Source organism: Phymastichus coffea, unplaced genomic scaffold (genome assembly GCF_024137745.1).
Source record: "Phymastichus coffea isolate CEN01 unplaced genomic scaffold, Cenicafe_Pcof_1.1 PCOF00052, whole genome shotgun sequence".
Lineage (NCBI taxonomy): Eukaryota > Metazoa > Arthropoda > Insecta > Hymenoptera > Eulophidae > Phymastichus > Phymastichus coffea.
Genome location: NW_026706863.1, coordinates 1,586,958 through 1,604,551, shown reverse-complemented (window position 1 = coordinate 1,604,551; position 17,594 = coordinate 1,586,958). Strand labels below are relative to the sequence as shown.

The following is a 17,594-nucleotide window of genomic DNA, read 5'->3' as shown; positions in this document are numbered from 1 at the left end:
GTCTTTCAATTATTGAAAAGTGCGATAATCATTAGGTAGTCGTAGACGGGAATGGAAATTGCAACGAATAAAGATTATTATTAAACCAATGTAACGATCAGATAATTAAATGAATAAGTGAGTAATGAAAGCGTTCAAAATGTAAAGACACATGTTCAGCCGGTACGTAGACGTAGGGATTCATACGAGTCGTTTTGGCCTCTCTAATGAATGTTATTCCAAATCGACGAGAGGAAATCAGTTGCGCAAGTCAACGGAAAAAAGCGAACACGGGTGGCGTGTGTCGCTCAGTCATTTTATCGGCGAGCCGATCAGGAAAGACGCGCGTCTGGTTTTTCATGCCAGATGCTCTAAGTAGGCGAGACGCGCCGCCGCTTATGCCGCTGCGTGCTGCTGCCTATCGATTTCCAGAGCCGATTCGATGCACGAAGCCCGTATTTTCAGACGCAGCCGAAGGCAGAACGGTTTTCTACGTCATTAACATGGAAATACGTGCGCGGCCGTGAAACTTGTATCTCGAGGAAATGTTTTGATGGTGAAACGTCGCCGACGTCATTGGAAATCGGAAATTAATTCCTAGTTTCGAGTCAGCGTTATCGATGACCGATTAAGCAGTACAAATAGTTTATAAATTACTTTTTTAATTAAAAGTATCATTGCCATAACTGCACATATATTCCAAGATACCATTAAGTGAAACTGATTGTCTCAATGCACCGAATAGATTGTGAAACGTACACGTTGCGTCACGACAAAATGCCTAGCGCGTGTAAACACGGGCAAGGCGAATCGATATCAATCTGCGATAAGGTTGCTACCAGCCCTACGAGAAACAATGAAATTCACACGAAATGACGTATCGACATATAAATGGTGCCACCATTTTCACTAATGCGAATGTCCGCGAATCAAAGCCTCATTGGGTGTTACGAACTGATTATTTAGCAGACTTCTTGAGAAGTTTGAGTTCCTGACCAGTTCAGCTTTTTTTCTTTGTTCTGGCGTGCGACAATGGGCCCCAGACTGGAAGCGGCTTTCGTGTTCTCAAATTGGTGAACGGGATAATGAGGCTCCGAGTAGCAATCTACGCATCACTGTCTCTTGTGACTTGGTAAGCGCCGACCGGATTCACTTTCCGCGCAAAGTATTCAGAATGAAAACGGCTATTTTTTTATCATCGGATATCAGCATAGATGAGCGGCGTTTTATTAGCTCGATCGCTTATAGTCACCTCCGCGTTCTCCGCGTTAGTCTAGTCGCAAGTAAAGACCAGCGCGCAATCGTGCAGCTCGAGAGCTTGCCGTGCATTATTCATCGCGGTACACGTGTCTCTCGCGCATTGCGAAAACGGACATGATTCAATTTCCGCTTATACACACCGTCGATAACCCTCTTGCTACTTTATAGCCGAGTATCTTCAATGGGGAAAATTTCGTGTTGAATTTCTTCGCGTCACCCACGTAATGAGCGGATCGATTGGAGCGTATATCAATTACAATTTATTCTTCTCCCCCTTTTATGCGAAAATATTTTTAAAAGTCAACAACTGCAAATGCACATCGTACTAAATCATTGATCTATTGAAACCTTGTAAAAAATCGATTTTTGTAGATGTAAGTAACCCCAGATGAAATAACCAGCAAATTTTCTGGGAAATAAAAACCGCACCTAAGACATTGTCATGCCATCTCATCAAAAAATTTTTCATACTAAAAGTGCTACTGAAAAAAAATCCGTAGTCGACAAAAAGAGCAGGGACAGAAATTCCTGCTGAGCTCTCACTATTTTCCACTTATAACGCGAGTAATAAAAGGCACTGCACTCTTTATAGCTGAAAGTGCACAGGCAATTAAAAATTATATTTCTAGTACACTCGCGTCTTAAAGCCACAAGAAAGCTCGATTTTTTTGTGCGGTAAATCTACATCGTAAAAATGCATTCGTCAAGATAAGATCGACGCGAAAAATAAAATTGAAATTTCCAACATAATAAAGCCGAACGTAGTCAATGTAAATTCTCATTATACCAACCACAAGCGCTCAAGCAAGAAATAAATTGAAGGCAAACCTTATTAAGCGTGGTGCTAATAAATAATCGATAAAAAGCGAAGGATAAGAAATTAATGGGAAAATATTATTTGGCTGTGCATGAAATTTACATTATTTCTAAAGATTTTCACCGTGGAATGAAATAAAAAAAAATTAATAAGTAATAATGTAAAATGCAATTTATCAGGCAGATTGATGGCAACGCGCAGCGACAAACTTGGGGAGAGAAGCTTTCCCTCCCAAGATGTTCAGTTCGCGCGGTATCTAGTAGACCCGTGGGTATTTAAACGTTTCGCACCAAATGTGAGTCGTTTCCATCTTTACGGTGGTCTAATACACACCTTAAGCTCATTTTATGGTTACTGAGATATAATCAAGATGCGGTCTTTTTCTTTTTTGCAGGACTAAAGCGGCGAATCAATATTACGCTCGCGAGTGGGTTTTACGAGATTACTCCGTTTATTTTCACGTAAGAGAATGGTGTTTTAATGCAATTTTCCTACTAAAATTGGGCAACGGAGAGAGTTGGTGGTGTGCACGAGGATCGTAGAACAGAAGATTAACTTTTGCTCGTAGAATGGCATAATCTATTTGTTTCGCGTAGATTTCATTATTAGATCTATTTTAGTTTTTGGATTTATTGCAAAAACATTTCAGGTAAATTGGCCTCGAAGATCAGATATGATTTAAGGAGTGAGAAATTGTTTAATTAAGATGGAGTACTTTTCACGTTTACTGCTCAGAGAGAAATGTATTTCTTGTAATTCAGTATTTGCTGTAATCGGTAAGTTAATAAAGAAATTGTAATTGGGTTTCTGACATAGACGAAGGGTTTCTTGTTCAGCTTTGACTCGGCAATTAAATCACGCCAAGAATTACTATTCAATGAAAACGCCACTTGGCGAAGCTGCATTCAGTTGACAAAAAAAGTAAAGCGTAGCTCGAAAAAAAAAAAAAAAAAAAAAAAATTTAAACCGCAGTTGGATGCACTGGCATCAGTCATACAAAAGCAGCGGTCGTAAGGAGCCCACGCGCACACCTCCCAAGTCGCACGTCATAATTCCTCGACAATGCACCTCCTCGAAGAAAGATTCGCGCGCGCACGCACAAGGAGTTCGGTCATTTATAATGGGGCTGCACTTGAGAGATATTACACTGGCGAGTGCTTAAGTATGATGTTCGCCGCATAACGCGACTGTCCAGTCTCTCGTTATGTGAGCCGAAGAACAATGACCCTTCATCTGCAACGACGACGTGAATCACCTCTCGATCTCTTTTGTATACTGCAGACGGATACTCGGAGCAGATATATAATATTCTTCCATCCCTACTCACGCCGTGTCGTTCAGTTCTAGTCATGGGTTTCGAAAGCGAGTTTCATCGTTTTCTTTTTACGGTGGAATGATATATATATATATATATATACATATATATATATATATATATATATATATATATATATATACACACACACACACACACACACACACACACACACACACACCAATAACGTGTAGAGTGGGCCCACGGTGTGCATAGATGAACACTTAGAAAACAATGCGTACAATAGGAATTGAAAAATATTCAAGCTCTCAACGAGGAAGAAGTAAAGTGTATTTGTCGAGAGCTATCTGTAAAATTCATATTCCAAAGTAAATTTGAGCGACGATTAGTGGGCCGTTGGCGCATCGTTTGTTGCTCGGCTCGAAAGCTTTTCTTTGGAAGAGAAATCCAGGAAATACTTTGGAGAAACGCTCGCCATTTTCCAACCTTCTTACTTGCAACATTAAAAGTATTTAGTTGTAGATAGAGCTTTATTCCGAGAGATCAACTAAATGGACAATTTTGAATCTCCCGCCGTAGTTTTTCTTCGTTGTTTCACTCGCAGGAGAGTATTCAGCTGCTTTGTAGTTTTATCGGCGACGACGAGCGGATAAGCACTTTGCTTGAATTATTGTCGTACTTTGATTTTGTGAATGAGATGGATGCTGCTCTCCAGAGTTGCAAGTTACCGATTCAGACGCGACTGAGTCATTACGTGCGTCTTTTGAATGCTTACTTTAAATAGTAGTTCCTTTCTGAGAGTTTCAAATGGATAAGTTGCTGAGAAAGATACGAGTGCGAACGGTCCCTTGTACAGAAAAGCGAGAATAAATTTAATTTCATCAAAAAGTACCGACAGACAAAGAAATCTTGGAAGTAAAATAAAAATGATCAAAATTAATGTACGAATAAAATAATGTTATTTTCAAGACTTTGATTTGAAAAGATGAATTTCTAAATCAGCATCGCAACAAGTCGTAACCACTCATAAGCCTTCTCACCCTAGAAAACCAGGCTAAAGTCAACCACATTCAAACGCTTCATCGAACAGCAAGATATATTCAAATATATCCGAGGGTGAAAAATAGAAGTAAGCCATTTGCGATCTAGCAAAATCACACGGTCGACAAGCTGAGCAAACAGCAGTGAAAGACAGAGAAAAAGATCGCTCTCTGGATCTATATTCTGAAATGAAGAGAAGAGCAAAGAAAAAAAGCTGCGTCTCGCGGGTCGCGTCTGTGGTTACTATATGCCGACCAAACGAATTTGTTGAATTCGGAACAACGAGAACGAATTCAGCTGGATTTTTAAGATTCCGTTGAAATTAATGTTACTCTATTGGCCAATTTCAATTAAATTTCCAATAAATCAAAAAGAAGAAGCAAAATCTCATTTTAAACTAATCCAATCCAATTTTACGTTCTCAAAACTCTCCACGAAACTTTTCGAGCTGCGCGAAATCTGGAAGGCTTGAATTGCATCCCGTAAATGGCGGGGCATGCCCTGGCCACCTGGTGTACCGCTTCTCGCTTTCCGTTCGAGAAAGAGAAGAAAAACGCAACAAGCAAATAATGAGTGCTGCGGATAGAGGAAGAAAAAGAACCGGAGGCACAAAGTTACCGATCGAAGGGCCTCGGCCGATTATAACGAGCTCGACTTTTCCTCCGCGAGATGCAATTGTTTCTCGTCCGCGAGTCGCGAATGGACAGCAAGCGAAGCGCGACAAGTTTGCGCGCTGCTGCCAAGGAGTATCTTCGCCGTGCCCCTCGGAACAATATGCGACGTGGTATGCGATCTCGATCTCGACAGCTTAATCATCGCAGCCGATAAATAGTGGTGTGCGCGCGCAATCGCACCTCGAAAATCGCCAAGAATTACCGAGAAAAAAAAAACGAGAGAAGCTAGCCGACATTTAACACCTCTCTCTCGTGCCTGCTCGCAATATTCTCCTCTCCACGGTGGCAGATTATCGTTAGCGATATATATATATACATATACACGGAAGAAGCAGCATCTCTCCTCCAGGCAGAGAGGAGAGACATACTTGAAAGCGCAGCCGTGCCGAAAGACGGACACAAGTGAAAAATACAACAAAAAAAAGGCCGCCGGAGAAACACGGACTGCTGTGATTCGAGGCCAAGATATCGCCGCTTCTTCTTGGGACACGAGATTGTAGGGTATATACGAGATGGTTTCAGGGTAAGAATTTCATGGGCGATTAGCTTTCTTTTTTTTAAGTGTTTCGAAAACAGCGAAACCTAATTTTATTTTATTTTAGCGTAGCAACGCTTTCGAGTTAATTAGTGGAAAATACTAAAACGATTGATGTTTTTACCTTCAATGCTATAGCCATTTTTGTATCAAGGACAATTACAGAAGACAACTGGCAGATAAAAATAAAGATACAATAAATAACGATGTACAACCCGCGATGAGCAAAATGAATACGTGTGTTCTTCCGAAATCATTAAAAAGTTCCATGAATCACGAACAGTTTATGTCTAGGAAATATCTTCATGCTATCAATTACAAAGATTGCGCGTATTTTTTTACGGAATGCACAGTAAAATAGACATTAATTTAGAATACGTAGCGTATAATTTATATAATTTACGATTATGTAAGTTTAATATACCAACCGAAAAATACGAGTATCCTTTGATTTAAAGCCCTATAATATACACATAACGTGTATAATATACATGAGTTGTGTGATGACCAATTTATCAACCGAATAACCAACAAGAACAGACTTGCTGCAGAAGTCAAAATGACAATCTCAAGAAGAGCAAATTAGCTTACCTTTCCTTTGTTCAAACTGCGGTTATATTGCAAAGGCTGCAGGTATATCGAACGGTGCGGCGCGACGGCCGTTGCCTCAGATTCTTATCTACATCTCCGCGAGGCATACAAGGCCAATAGGCGTGAAAGAGAGGGACGCAGCCACTGTTATGCGATAATTTGTTTTACATCTGCGATCGCCAGTTTAATTGGGAGTTTCGGAAAATTGGCTACCGGCCAGACACGCAAAGTAAGTTGATGTAGATTGCACTTTGCGACCATCAGCAAGACTTGCACAGGCAGTTTTTGGACGGAGAAATGTTGTTACGCATTTCGAACGTTCTTGGCATTGCTATACTAAAAATACGTTTGTATTGGTTTTAGCGCATGTGATAATATTTAGGAAATAGTATAGTTGTATGACGATGAAACATTTCAAATTTAAATCATTTCTCATTTGACGTGTGACGAAGGCAATGCATATAAGGTAAAATTAGATACACCATGAGGGTAATAAAATCAATAACTAAACATGAATGTCTTGGGCCATCCGTTGCACTTCGAATAAATTATTATAAATTATAATATTATCGACATTAGTTATAAATTATATAATAAATACAATTTAAATTATGAAAATCGATCACTTTCGAATCGTGCGCGTGTGTATGATTATTTAGACAGAAAGGAGTGTTAGACAAAAACATAATTTGATTAAAATGAGTTGTAAATAAATTTTTCGAACAATCCTCACAAATAATCTTGCTATCACTCAAACAATCTCATTTAATTATGTGCTTTATCTTATTTAACATTGCTTGCCCTTTGCCGAAGACTTGTCGCATAGAGAATGTTAATTAACGGTTGTAAGATTTCACGCCAACTGCTTAGATCGAATAAATTTTAACAGCAAATCTTATCACACGTGAACGATTCCAACATTGATCTTTTATAAACCGTTCGTTCTCTGGAGGTGTCATTAATATCCTGTACTCTTGTGGCTATCTTATCGCAATGAAAGTTTATGATTTCATTGATGCAGCCGAGTCATCGTATCTCACTTGTTGCACGTAAGATCTTCAAAGCCCACTTTTGTTACCGTTAACTAAACTTACGGCCATCTAGAAACACACCGGCTTTTCGCGGCGATCCGTTTTCGAAATGACCAGTATCATTTTTATCTTGCTGAGAATTTTTGCCAGATCTTGCGTACAGAACGTTGACCTGGTCATTTATGACGGTATTTTTTTCGACAGCTGGTCGATATAATCCGATATTGTTTTACCAAGTCATTTGTAAAAACGGACTTTTCTATTTTAATTTGTTTTTATAAAAACCAGTTAACTTTTATTTTCGACATTATATGTTAATTCTTTGATGAAATTATTTCAAAGAATTGGCACAGTGTCCGTGAAAAATATTCGTCATATGAAATTACATTTTGTACGTATCATTCAAGCAAACTTATCACACGCTAGATTACATTTCTTCAACGCGTTATACAATGCCTACACTATCTGTATTTTGAAATGAAAATACTAAAGAAAATTAATACCGGGGAAATAAAATTACGATCTTGTCACGAACCTTGACCGTAGCACTCCTTGAACTTCACCAAAATAAAAGCGATCCCGCGCAACGGAACTTATTTTCGCAGAAGTTACTTAAAACGCAACAGTATTTTCTCACACTTTTCAACGTTAAACGCGGTTTATCTAATGAAAATCCCAAGCATATATTAAGGGAAGTAAGTACTTACCTGAGTAATTATTTAAATGGTCACCGAGTGTGAACAATCATCTCCTTCCGTAACACTCTAGAGACGTAATTAAAGTACACGAACAGCAGCTCTCGAACACAACAATTTCGTTCACAACACTCATATCACAAAAGAAAAAGCCAACACTTTCGTGAGTCTTGTGGTAATTTGTTTTTTTATTTACACAGCACATTCATATATAAACACACAAGAGAAAACGACGCTCGTTTTCGCGCGCGGCACTGTGTTACACGATGACAAAAACAGCCGACTGCTGCAGTAACAGAGCCGACTCTCTGTTGTATACTGGCAGCTCTGTGTGTTATAGCGGAGCAGGACGCCGCAACGCACCACTGTCGCTACCGCTGCCGCCGGCGGATGTATCGCGGAGAGGGGGTTCGGTGAACTCCAATGCGAGCGGTAAAAGAAGGGAGGGGAAATCGAAGGGGTATAATAGTGAGCGTCATGGGACAGCCGTTTTGTGACTATGGTGTTTCCGCGGGAAAAATTCTTCCTCTTCTATTCTTAATTTTTATTATTTATAATACTATGATAAAAGCATGAAAGACAAAATGTTTATTATTTTTTACTTGTCATACAAAGAGTTGAAAACGGTCAATTCATTCTTTTGATTTTATCATTCATAAATTTAGCATAAAATCTCTGTTACCACTAAATTTTATCACTCTGCCATCCATATGTTTCAAAATGATTGTTCATTGATTTGAAGTAAAGTTCAAATTTCACATTTTTTGTTAGTAACTGTTGTGAAAGTGTAATTTGTGATTTCGGTAGTGTGTTGCTATATGTATATATATTATTAAAATGTATAAAAAAACGTTAAAAATGAAGAACTGGTGTCCAAGTGGCATTAACATAACATTTCTTACAGAATCATGGTTTGCTCAGAGTTTACTGGATAAAATTTTTATCTATTTATTTGAAAAGAGAAATAAATTATATCTTACACCAAGTTAGTACAGTACAGAATTTATGTTTTTTATTGCATAAACGTAAACATAATTTCAACAGATGTTCACTCTCCAAGAATAATCATATCACCCTCTAATACTAGCTTAATTTTCCTAGGTTTCTTGACACATCGAATAGGCTTAGGACTCCACTTGCCATCGGGTTGACACTTTACTTGCTTGTAGGCCTGTTCATACATAACTTCCTGAACAAATCCTTTACGGCAATTAAGGTCAGCAATTGTGTCTATTGGGACGGGTATTTCACAAGACACGATCGTGCTTTTCCACGTGCAAAGGGCTTCAGTCGTCGAGGAGCTCAAATCCGGACATTTGACCTCTGTATTTAACGTTTTATTAATATTTGTTCTTTTCATGAAAGGAATAATAATCAGTTCAGAAAACTTTCGAAAAGTAAGACTTACGATCACATTTAGGCGTATGAATCCATTGACCATCAGGACCGCAAAGTACATCGCTAGTACCATTGATCATAAAGCCTTTATCACAACTATAGACAAGATAACTGCCCGGATTCATAGTTTTCATATCAGAAGGTGCCCTGCATTCGATATTGGAGTCGCAGAGCGATCTATGTAGCTTCCAACGTCCGTTACTTGGATGAGGTGGAATATTACATCGAATTAGTCTTTGTTCCCAATTGTTACCATTATTACCACCGCTACCCCCTTGGTAAGTATCATTACCTCCTTGATTACCATTGTTATCTCTTTGGTTAGTTCCTGTAGGTCTCGTGAGTATCAGTGGTCTGTTGAATAAATTAGTTTCATTATTTGGCTGCTACAATTTCTACTGAAATAGACATTTTAATAAATAAAAATACCACCTGTGGGAGGATTCTGATTTTTTTACGACATTTTGACAAATCGACCAATCCTCGTCGGAGCTGTCAAAGCAATGTGCGATACCGTCACACCTGTATCCACCGAAGATACATTCACCATTTCTGCACTGGAATTCAGTTCCAAGACATTTCCTGCCATTATTACCACTACCATTAAAGCCACTAGGGCAGATAGTAGAAAACTCATCGCTACCGTCACTGCAGTGATTAATTCTGTCGCAAACGTATTGTTGGTTGATACATTCGCCGCTGGTGCACAAGAATTCATAATCAGCGCAAGTAAAGGCACCACGGTCGCCAACTCCACCACTACATATAGAACAGGCAATGGCGTAAGAAGAGTTATTTTTTTCACAATGCTCGTGTAGTAACAGTTTAAAGTTAAATATTAATTGTATCAAATTGACTGTTGAAGTTTTCTATATTGAGAATCATTGAGATTTACGTGAACTTGTCGGGAATTGAATTTCACAGAGAAAAATTAGTAATTACATTTTTTAATGCAAACTTTGTAAAACAGGCAGAATACTTGGCTGATTTTGAAATCGATCGTATTATTCACCAGAATAAACTATAAGTAAGTAAAATTGGTAATGTGCAATATCAAATATAAATGAAAATATCATTACTATCGTTTATTGGTACTGGTAGTGATTTGACGGCCACCTGGCGAAAAGCAAATGGAGAACTTTTCATCAGTGCCATCTTTGCAATCTCTATACCCATTGCATACCAAAGCTGTGGTAATACATTCACCGTTCTCACACTGGAACTGAGTTGCAGAGCTAAATAATGAAAAAATAGTCGACGAGTAAGTTAGTTGGTCTCATGTTAATTTATGTATTAGCATTCTACTCACGAACAACGGCTCTGTCTCGTTGACTCGATCGGTTTTTTTGGGGCGACAGTAATTTTGGAAGCACGCGTAGTTGAATTGTGTTTTTTGATTACCGACGCGGTGATTGCTGATGCGATCAGAGCTGTGAAAACTGATGCTATCACAAAACTCCTCATGATGATGAGCTCAAGAAAAATCTCACACAAGAATGTGCAACTTAATTTGCCGGCTTATATACTCTTCGCAAAGGATTATTTATGATTTTTGCTTGACTAGGTGGGACTCTTCAAACAATGACGATAACGCGGTAATGCGTTGAAATGTAAATGCTCGCAAAGCACGAGCGAAACGTGCATAATTGAGCTCGGTTCGAGAATAAGTTGTTGAGCTAATGTATATATGAATGTATCGTTTGTAAATGCCAGACTGTGGATTTGATTTTCAAGTTTATCATGGGTACGAAGACTAGAAAATAATTAACAAAATTTCCCTATATTGAAAGTGATTGAATCTACATGAGTCTGAAATATATACGTCACCAAAAATGAATATATATATTTCGTATGAACCTTATATCAAATTTGTACAAGATTTGTACAATACCTTGCAGAATTTGTATACTTTAGGCTGCCCACTACTTGATGTTTTCAAACGTGTCTAAACTTTCAATAATGGCTTAAACTCATATATTTTTATTATTTCCCTCCAATTTTCGCCGTGAGTTGTTGAGTTACAGCTGAAGTGTACAATAATGCGCACTGTAGTTGAAATTTTGAACGTAGGGTGGACAACGATCAAGAATTTATTTTGGGGAAGACTCTAATGAATTTCAATCTGTATCAGCACCCTGAATGGTGCAAAAGCATAGATTTTTTCTATAATGTCGAAATATGTAGGGCCATTATAAAGATTTAGAAATTTTTTTCTAAGAATATATATTCATAATTAAGTACATACATACGTAAGTAAGTACATTAAAGCTTAAAGTTAGTTGGTGTAAATGAGATAAAACCAAATATATTATTCTATTTGATTCTACTTTTAATGCTACCAAATGTTTAGATTCTTGTAGAAATAACTCCGTCATTGAGAAGATAAATATAAACTTCATCATGGATAGGTTTACTTGTTAACGTAATATAAAATTTTTAAATAATGTTAGCTAAAGGTTAGTAAAATTTTGTGATACACATGTTCTTATTCCTGTACAATACGGAATTAATATGTAATACGATAATTGCTAATATACATTTTATACTAAAATAAATAGTAAAAGTTAATCCTCAAAAATTGCCACACCTTCCAGTATAAGCTTCACTTTTCTAGGTTTTTTATTACACTGAATAGGTTGAGGATTCCATTTTCCATCGGCTTGGCACTTGACGTTCTTATAGACTTGCTCGAATGTAATGTCCTGCATAAAACCTTCGCGACACTTCAGTTGAGCAGTTGTACCAACTGGTGCTGGAATTTCACAAGACACAGCTACGTTGTTCCACGTGCAGAGAGCTTCGGTCGTAGAGGAGCTAAGCTCGTGACATCTGATTTCTAAAAAATAAAACCCAATCAGCTTCTATTCACATTTTCTTTGAACATACATGCTTACCATCACATTTGGGCTCATGAATCCATTGACCACCAGGTCCGCATAGTACATCTTTACTACCATTGATTGCGAAACCGTGATCGCAGCTGTACACAAGATAAGTGCCCGGATCCATGCTTCTCGTATGATCTGGTGGATTACATTCACTACCAGAGTCACATTGCGATTGGTGCAACTTCCACCATCCATTAGTCGGCTGAATTGGGACAACGCAGGGAGTAGGCTTTTTCTTAGAGCCATCAGTGCTGCTCATTTCGAGAGGTATAACTCCGTGAGTGCTGTAAGTCGAAATACTCGTAATGGACAATCCTATAAAAACGTAAGTATGTATAAAAAAAACTCACTTATCAATAGATTCACGCCCTTGATTGATAATCCTATGACAGAGTGAAAAGTCTTCGTCAGATGAATCGTAGCAATCATTGGAACCGTCGCATCTGAGTTCCATATGAATGCATTCACCACTGTCGCAACGGAACTCAGTGGTAAGACATTGTCTCTTATTTGAATTACATATCGTTGATCCTTCGTCGCTACCATCTTGACAGTCGTGACGTCCATTGCAGATACGACTTTGTAAAATACACTCACCACTCGTGCAGAGAAACTCACCGTTCAAACACGTGAACTCGGGTCGAGCGTCCATATTGATCTCTACGTATCTGCATGTTAAAAATGAATAAATTAGACGGAACGTTTGTTTGGAAATTTTTTTACCTCTTTCATGTGAATCGATTCAGGTAAACTTATTTTCGAGAACAGTGACTTTTGGAATTTATGTGAGTGCATTTACATATGGAATTGTTAATTTTGCCTTTGGCAGTTGTTTAAAAAATACAAATTGAACGATTCTATGGGAAAAAAACAATAAAAGAACCCAGAACTAAAGCATCTTACAATATTTGTCCAATCGAAAAGAGTAAACTGTATACGTACTTGTTGAAGAAAAAGATTAATGGTAATAATATATCGAAAATTGAAACTAAAGAATAATATTATCTCGTTTCCAGAAAGAAATTGTATTCACGCCTTCTTATTGCCTTTGTTTTGTTTTGCTCTATCATCGTTTAAAGTCCATGTATTTAATGGGTATTTTTTAATATAACTTGATTGTTGAATGAACATTTAACATTTGCTTTAATCCCTTATTTTATTGTTTTAATTATCTACAAGAAATATGATGTAGAATATTACCTTGGTGTAGTAGTTGTCATTTTACTAACAAGAGAACAAGTCGAAAAAGATTCATCGCTACCATCTCTGCAATCTCTTTCGCGATTACATATTAAGTTTGAATCGATACACTGGCCATTCGAGCATTCGAATTGGTTAGAACTTTAAAAAATAGAAATTTTTAAAAGTTTTAATATCGACATTTTCAAAGCTACAATAAATTTACTTTTAGAAAAAACTTTTGTTGACTTTCACTCACTAGCAATGACTTTGTCGCGGCGCTTCGTTAGCCTTTTTAGGATCGTTTGTCGCGCTTGGGACGACAGTGATGGTTTTCTTAATTTCTGCTGCTTTGATGCTATTCATAAACAATAACACCAAAAATAATGAAAAGACGATTAACTTCATATCGATGACTTTGGACAGAACAATAGAACTTCAGATTAAACTCTTTAAGTTTAACAATTTCTTTTCTTCGTCTTTTGTACGAAATCGCTTGTGATTTTCGGCCTCTTCGAATAGAACTGACGAAGCGTTAATACAATAAACTGTTAATGCCCGTGTAGGAACGAGAGAGTCGTGAATTATTGAAACCGGTCCGATAGAAATACTTTTTTATTCGTACTAATGTATGCGTGAATACATTTTGGGGAATTGCTTTATTGTTTACGAGATTTACACATGGAATTTGTTCGACGAGGCTGAAGTTTTTAAATATTCTTAATACTATAAAAAAATGTTTTATAATGTAAGCAGGTTGGACTATTTTCAAATAATCATATTGGGGACGAAGCATTAATTTTAAGAACAGGATTTTGCCTGATAAAAGGTCTGCATTGTGTTGAAAGGTTACTGAAGTTTTACTTCAATAGAATTCAATTGTTCATTCATTTTTTTCGTTTAAGAGACCTCAACAAGATTGAAAGAATGATTTGATCCTATACTTGTATCTTTTTACTCTATTTTCATATTTAACATTGACTATGAAACAAAGGTTATTATTATTATTATTATTAAGTTCTATATCACACGGCATTTTCTTACTCTATTAAACTTTATCCGGAAATTCTTAATTTATATTAAATTGAAAAAAATCTCGTTAACTTAGAATATAACGGCTAGCTAAACCACAACATGCTGAAGGTAAAATAAATGTAGATATTTTTTATCAATACTAACATTAATATACTAAAAATGAACGTTGACTTTTTGCACTATTTTCTATTAAAAGCGATTGAGTACAATAACATACAATACTTTTATGTAATGAAATATACATGTTTTAATACTTTTATCAATGTACTTAAGAAGTTAATCCAAGGTAAGAAGTAAAAGATGTTAGTAATGTTGTACGGTTGGAATATTTACGTTTTGTAACTTGGTTTTCCCCTTTATTAAAAAATCTATAAGAGCAATTTTAAGAACAACTTATGTGGAAATTAATTGATCATTGTGCTACTAATTGTTCAAATATAAAACCGCATTCCATATAAATAAATTCGTTCTTCGGGAATGAAATTCAAAAAAATTTTTCTAAATGATTTGAATAATTAAATTATATCTAATTTATTTATTTGCTCGTATATGATTTAAAATGATACAAGCTAGGAACATGTTATTTTCATTACTGGATTCAATAAAAGTTCATGAAATTTTAAATAGTATTAAAGTGAATACTTGATTACATAGATAGATCAAAGTGAAAAATCATACATGGTTAAGAACTAATATGTGTCAGGAGTGAATTAATAGACAAAACATTTGCAATCATATTTTTCTTTATTGAAGACTATCGATTGTAGTTGGCCACGTAAGACATGACATTTTATGTATCATTAATAATATCTCGCTCTGTTTCTTTCTCTCGCAACCACAATAACTAACAAATCATAATTGTCCTGCAATATGTAACATAAAAAAAAATAAAACAAAAAAACAAAAGTAATAATAATAAGAAACCAGCACGTAAAGTAACCACAGCATAGCACTTCGCACTATCACAAGTTTTTTTTTAATTAGAATCACTAGATTCTAAGCGATAAACCTATTTGCACGATAATTCTACGATTCGTGAAGACTTGATTTTCTTATTTTGTTCCATAGCCACTGAATACTTCTAAGTTTCACCTTACCGATGCGATTCAATAGAATCAAAAGATGAGACTCACGTTTGTTGCTTGAAAGAACAAAAATTAAGTAAATCGTGTCTGGGTTAAAACAGATACGGAGATTTTTTATAGAAGTATGTGAAAATTCAATTTCAAGATTTCCTAGCAATATAAAAATTTTTTATTTACATGACCTCTAATTAGATTACGTAAAATGATTTTGTAAACAAATGAACTTTGCTCATTTGTCATATCAAACTAATTGACATCCAGGTCATTCACATAAGATTGAAATTGATTTGAAAAAAAAACATTATCATCCACATCGTTTAAAAGTGTCGTCATACAAATTATCATGCACAACAAAAATTACGAAATTTACAACGCAAAGCACACCATCATTTGTTTCTTATTAAGGAGAAAAAAATAAAAATTGTTAGGGCTATTCCTATCCAAAGCTCGATGAAAAAAAATATAGTATAGAATCTAATTTACAATAATGTAAGACGATAGACACATATATCAACAAGATATTATCTACAACAAACATCACAAATTCTAGACTATATTACGCCGTTAAATTTAGTTTTCACGGCGTACATTTTACGATACACAACTCCTAATTTTCGGTTTTGTAATCGTCATATTATTTCGGCCTTATTTTGGCGACATTTTTAAGTTTTCGTTTCGTTATGTTTTTCAATAAACATATTTATTCTACAATCTATTACAGTATAAATTTCATTACTATATATATATATATATATAGTAAATTTATTTACTATATATACATAGTATTATAATTTAAGTAATTTTAGGCATATTTGCTTTATTTTATCTAAATATGCTCCGAAAACTCGTCATTGTTAACAGTCTTAATTTAATTAAGTATAACTTAAAGTTATAAAACTTGGTTTCAAATGAAACAAAACAAATTCAATCGCGAATTCATTAAAAGAATTTAAAACATTTATCAAAGAGTACGGAAGAGCTTTAAAAAAGTAAGCGTGTCCTTAGTTGTATATATTGTTATTATTATCATTGACTAATTTGAAATTATTCTTTATATTATTGAACTATGAATCTTTTAAATATTCCTTTATGTATATCATATAATTACAATATATAATTTTAACAGATAATTCACTTATCTATTTGTATATGACTACGATTTTAAATGGAATAATACCATGGCTTATCTACATTCAGCTTCTACAAATACTAAAAATATTTTACAAAATTACAAATCTGTTCCATCTCTGTATCTGTATATGTGCCAATGAATTAGATTTGTGTACACATTAAGTCATTTGAACCGATGGCAATGTAAAATTTTGGCAATTGCCACGGACGATTACTTTTTATCTGCTTTGTCTTATCGTAATTGTAACTTAGGCACTAACATTACTTTTGCTTATTACTGTTTTTCAAGATATGATATATTTTCTGCATACATCGCGTTACGTTTCTATTTATTATTACCTATGCTCTTTCATCTAAAATACTCTCGTCTATACCGAAGAAAAGAAAATATCTCACAGCAGTAAAAATAATTTAAAACCGACTTCGCCTGTCCGTTAAGTTCGTTTATAATATAATTAATATTTGGCAATAGAATCGCAAGAAATAGTACAGTAATTGATGGCAAAGATATTAATTGACGAGGTTCGGTCGTTTAATCTACAGACAAGTTACGCTTTAGGATTTTCAATAGGAGCATTTGCTATCTGCTTAGTATCTGAGAATTCTGTTGAATTTCCTTGTTATTGTTATCATTCTGACCATTCTGTCCTCCAGCTCGTATTGATTTTATCGACTTGAGTTTTGTCGTACCTCCATATTTGAAATTGACGTCGCTACACGTGTCCAGTGGATGCATCGTCCCCGTGAGATTCGTCAGTGAATCAGAATTTGTATCTTCCAATTTTGTAGTAAGAATTTTCTTGACGCTTCCTATAAACAACATTAATTTTAATTTTTGTTGCTATGCAAAAATAGTACCATGAAAATAATCGTAATCTAGGCTACAATAGAATATATTACAACTTACACAACATTTCCTACGCAATTGTTTACATAAAAAATGAAATATTTTATGAATTCTTCTACATTTTATTAACAT

The 17,594-nt window shown here is 35.7% G+C and overlaps 4 protein-coding genes across 11 annotated transcripts in view; all 4 read right to left on the bottom strand.

Moving 5' to 3' along the window:
• The window catches only part of LOC131665514 (uncharacterized), a 98,661-nt gene extending 90,465 nt beyond the window's left edge, over positions 1-8,196 (bottom strand). The window contains exon 1 of the mRNA XM_058937430.1: positions 7,912-8,196. The gene's annotated coding sequence lies outside the window, so the exon portion shown is untranslated. The remainder of the gene's footprint in view (positions 1-7,911) is intronic.
• A 301-nt stretch (positions 8,197-8,497) lies between these two features.
• LOC131665539 (modular serine protease-like) lies at positions 8,498-10,775 on the bottom strand. 2 transcript variants are annotated; one of them, XM_058937470.1, is made up of 5 exons: positions 10,607-10,775; positions 10,377-10,532; positions 9,748-10,056; positions 9,308-9,636; positions 8,498-9,222 (listed from the first exon to the last, which is right to left on the bottom strand). In XM_058937470.1, exons 1-5 carry the CDS (start codon positions 10,759-10,761, stop codon positions 8,948-8,950), a joined length of 1,224 nt encoding a protein of 407 aa, XP_058793453.1. In that variant the 5' UTR covers positions 10,762-10,775; the 3' UTR covers positions 8,498-8,947. The 2 variants fall into 2 exon arrangements, with proteins under 2 accessions (XP_058793453.1, XP_058793452.1); XM_058937469.1 differs by having other exon boundaries at positions 8,505-9,222; positions 9,308-9,651; positions 9,730-10,056.
• A 1,086-nt stretch (positions 10,776-11,861) lies between these two features.
• On the bottom strand, positions 11,862-13,772 carry LOC131665488 (very low-density lipoprotein receptor-like). The gene is made up of 5 exons (XM_058937382.1): positions 13,624-13,772; positions 13,386-13,526; positions 12,536-12,853; positions 12,192-12,469; positions 11,862-12,133 (listed from the first exon to the last, which is right to left on the bottom strand). Exons 1-5 carry the CDS (start codon positions 13,770-13,772, stop codon positions 11,862-11,864), a joined length of 1,158 nt encoding a protein of 385 aa, XP_058793365.1.
• Positions 13,773-15,130: 1,358 nt separating this feature from the next.
• Positions 15,131-17,594, bottom strand: part of LOC131665563 (TBC1 domain family member 1) — a 29,632-nt gene continuing 27,168 nt past the window's right edge. For all 7 annotated transcript variants that reach the window (XM_058937517.1, XM_058937520.1, XM_058937516.1 and 4 more), the window contains one exon: positions 15,131-17,425. In XM_058937517.1, coding sequence (XP_058793500.1) covers positions 17,196-17,425 — 230 coding nt within the window. In that variant the 3' untranslated portion in view covers positions 15,131-17,195. The remainder of the gene's footprint in view (positions 17,426-17,594) is intronic.

Excerpts from the sequence above, each read along its gene's own strand:
- LOC131665539 (XM_058937469.1), bottom strand. The coding sequence starts at position 10,761 with ATGAGGAGTTTTGTGATAGCATCAGTTTTCACAGCTCTGATCGCATCA. Across the intron at positions 10,057-10,376 it reads ACCAGTACCAATAAACGATA|TGGTGGAGTTGGCGACCGTG; the intron begins GTAATGATATTT and ends TTCTATATGTAG. Across the intron at positions 9,652-9,729 it reads AAATCAGAATCCTCCCACAG|ACCACTGATACTCACGAGAC; the intron begins GTGGTATTTTTA and ends TTTATTCAACAG.
- LOC131665488 (XM_058937382.1), bottom strand. The coding sequence starts at position 13,772 with ATGAAGTTAATCGTCTTTTCATTATTTTTGGTGTTATTGTTTATGAAT. Across the intron at positions 12,470-12,535 it reads GGGCGTGAATCTATTGATAA|CACTCACGGAGTTATACCTC; the intron begins GTGAGTTTTTTT and ends TTCGACTTACAG. Across the intron at positions 12,134-12,191 it reads TCATGAGCCCAAATGTGATG|AAATCAGATGTCACGAGCTT; the intron begins GTAAGCATGTAT and ends TTTATTTTTTAG.